The 3,425-nt window shown below is 34.5% G+C and overlaps 1 protein-coding gene across 1 annotated transcript in view; it reads right to left on the bottom strand.

The window, feature by feature from the left end:
* LOC109831294 (sucrose transport protein SUT4-like) overlaps positions 1-2,837 on the bottom strand; it is a 21,248-nt gene extending 18,411 nt beyond the window's left edge. The window contains exons 1-7 of the mRNA XM_020398627.1: positions 2,823-2,837; positions 2,562-2,627; positions 2,135-2,233; positions 1,985-2,049; positions 1,823-1,907; positions 1,641-1,674; positions 1,351-1,444 (exon numbers count right to left, since the gene is read on the bottom strand). Coding sequence (XP_020254216.1) covers positions 1,351-1,444; positions 1,641-1,674; positions 1,823-1,907; positions 1,985-2,049; positions 2,135-2,233; positions 2,562-2,627; positions 2,823-2,837 — 458 coding nt within the window. The remainder of the gene's footprint in view (positions 1-1,350; positions 1,445-1,640; positions 1,675-1,822; positions 1,908-1,984; positions 2,050-2,134; positions 2,234-2,561; positions 2,628-2,822) is intronic.

Raw genomic sequence — 3,425 nt, 5'->3', positions numbered from 1 at the left:
CTAGTGTGAGCTAAGGAATCTAACATTTTTTTATCTAAGTCAAGACCTTTTAACTAGTTACTAAGTTTTAAGCTACAGAACATAGTTACCAAACAAATAACAATTATGAAATATTTTAAGTGCAAAAAGTCAATAAAAAGTAGGTAACTGGCCAAGAAAACTTGTTATTATTTTCCTACTACTTAGACAGTAGAATAGATATAGTATAGATATAGTAAAATTGGAATATAGTTACGAAAGTATCATCAATTTTATGAAGTAAATACACCTGGTTGACTAACAAAATTCTTCTGCAACGGTAATTAGGAAGGACAAGAATCACACATGATATTGATTCTTGACAAAGGATGCTAAGATATTATATGCATCAAAGATGGATTCTACTTTATAATTGTAGGAGTGTGCAAGAATATAGATAACTCAGGTGATTCATACCTAAGTCTCCAATATGCATGCAGTAAAGAAGTATAATTATGAAAAGGGTCCAGTCATATTAGTAATTCCATAGGATGCGAAACAGAAAGCATACACGTACTTTGAAACGTGGTACATGCGTCAATTTACAATCTTTTTTATTGTTCAAGTGTATTGAAGTTGGAAACAGAACTTGCACAAATAATGGTCTATCCATAGCTAATATCAACTTAAATTCACTACATCAAAACAGATATCCAGCTACCAGCGCCAAACTGTGCACAGAATGTAGGGAACCACGGTTATAAGTGCCATAAGCACAGCCGAAGTATTGGGTCACTTTGAATATGATAATGTAGAATAATGGGATATATATTCACAAAATAAATAAATAGCAGTTAAAATGTGAGTTATGAACAATATATAGGCATATGTGGATCTACAGGCACATTCAATAAACTTGAACCATTTTTCCATCCTCAGGGTGTCTTGGATATGGATGCACTTATAGTCAGATAATTAAATACATGAAAAATGATACTGTCACGGTTACATAATACGGTTTCAGCCAAGACCATATAACAGTTTTGTTGCTAAGTGACATCAGATTTCAAAATATCTGAAAAATATTAGAGCAGTTCCAGACGTGCATTGAACCAGTTCTGTGTCCAAGAAGTAGGGAGTACCTTGACGGGACATAGAAAATCTTCTCATTTCAGATTTCTATATTCTTTCATATTCATGCTTTTACCGAAATCTAAAGATCTATTTGTTCATAAACTGAACCAAAAATCTGATTTGCCCGGAGCAAAAGAAAATATTCCATATAGAAGTTAGTGACGGAGTTATTTCTAGCGTACCTGTGCCATTGACCACTAGCACCAGCTGAATATCCCAGAATATTTCCAAGAGCCATCCATGAGCAAAATATTGCACCATTGACCACTAGCACCAGCTGAATATCCCAGAATATTTCCAAGAGCCATCCATGAGCAAAATATTGCATTTGCAGAGTTGCACTGATCAGGGCCTACCCAGAATATTTCCAAGAGCCATCCATGAGCAAAATATTGCATTTGCAGAGTTGCACTGATCAGGGCCTACAGAAAATATTTGGCATCAACATTTTGTACAACAGTGTGAAGATCCTTTTCTTGAAGCTGACATGGTGTTCAGATCATTGTGAAGTCTACCCTGCACTAAGCTCAAAATGAACACAAACTCACCTGAGAGATCAGCCAGAAGAGCCCTAGCTGGACCCTACAATAAAACACACGAAAAATGTAAAAAGATGCTGACGTGGAAATGCATTACTTAAACTACAGGTAAATAAAAATATATATACTGGTGTCTCAACATATAGGAAACATGGGTGACCAAATAACGTCATCAAAGCGGGAGAGCTCACTTGCACTGTATTGTTGGCAAGATCTAGCATCCAAAATCCCATAATAAAAATGACCGCTGCTCGCCATCTGGGACCTTTATAAGTCCTGTTCATATTGCAAATCTTTTGTCAACATGTAAGCCTATTTTATCCAATTACAAAGTAGAGGATGAATGAAAATACATGCAATCTTCATGAGTATCTCCTAAGAGGAAGCCCACGTCTGCAGCAAATCCAATTAGTGTAACCTAAATTACAAATACAAAATACAAATCAGAACAAACACTAAATGCAATAAATTGGGAAAATTGAATCTTGTAATACATCACTTACAGCAAAAGAAATCATGATGCATCCTGCCAAAATAAATGGCCTTCTCCTTCCTAGTCTTAAATGACATTTATCGCTCCAAATACCAACACAAGGTTGAACCTAGGTACAAAAACTTGAATTAGGTCCATGGCCGTTTGAAGAGGCTCATGTTAGGTATTGATAGATTTATATGCAGTTGTCAATCATCTATCAACATGACTTATGGTTTAATGAGGATTTCTAGAAATGGAGTGTATTTATAGGAATCAGTGACAGAGTGAAGTCGCCTGTTGGACACAAACCAAAGCCTCAAGTATCATTTTGAAAGCTAAATTGGGTCGCATAAAGTACAGGACAAAAATATTGAGAATGTAGCTTCATAAAAGCAAAATAAATAAATAAAAAAGAATTACTAACGATTGGGAATTACAAAAGTTTAACATCTTACTATCAATCCTGTGATGGGTCCACAAAGCCAAATGAATGAAGAAAAGGCATGTTGGATCCCTAGTGTCTGCGCCAATTAAAAGCAGAATCATTAGGAAAGCCAAGGCAGACAGTTGATCAAGAATAATGCCATATTTCATAGTACTGAGAAGAAGAATAATGGAAAAAGTAAGAAATAATATTTAGTAACCTACGCAACATAGAGCATTGAGTCTCTGGCAGAGAATAATTATTCATCAGTACATAATTTATTTCTATAAACCAGAGCTGTAACCATGCTTTATCTCACTCTATTCAATTATATTTATACGCTTCTATACTATTTATATTATTGCATTCATATCTAATTTATGAATTATCAATCTCGCATCAATTGCCGATCATTTGGAAATTTGAAACTAAGTTCAAGCCTGAATTTTCAAACTACTTCACCATTATCATCTAATCCTTTTTACCGTTTAAATTGAGTTAACTATGCAATACAGTTATGCAAAATTCCAGACTGTCAACAACTAATTTATTAATCATTTTTAACCAGGGGAAGTCCCCTAAAGCCATCAACAACACAATAGGGTATGTGCTTTATTAATTATGTAGTTCAAAAACCAAAGATAAAAACCTCCAAAAAATCGTCTATACTAGTTTTCTCTCTTATTTCTCCTTATATCGCACACTCGGCAAAGAATATAAAATTAATTTCCCTTAAATCTAAGGAATGAAACTACTATGTCACCTATCCGTCTAAATCTGAATGCCCTATAAACCTTAAGTACTACACTAATATCAAAGGCCACAGGCTCACTATTGTTCAGTGCATCATTTCTAACATTAGCACATGAAAATCACCAAATTTCCATCAAACATC

This window comes from Asparagus officinalis, chromosome 1 (genome assembly GCF_001876935.1).
Source record: "Asparagus officinalis chromosome 1, Aspof.V1, whole genome shotgun sequence".
NCBI classification, from domain to species: domain Eukaryota; kingdom Viridiplantae; phylum Streptophyta; class Magnoliopsida; order Asparagales; family Asparagaceae; genus Asparagus; species Asparagus officinalis.
Note: the sequence above shows the minus strand (reverse complement) of the source record. Positions and strands in the feature narration are given on the sequence as shown.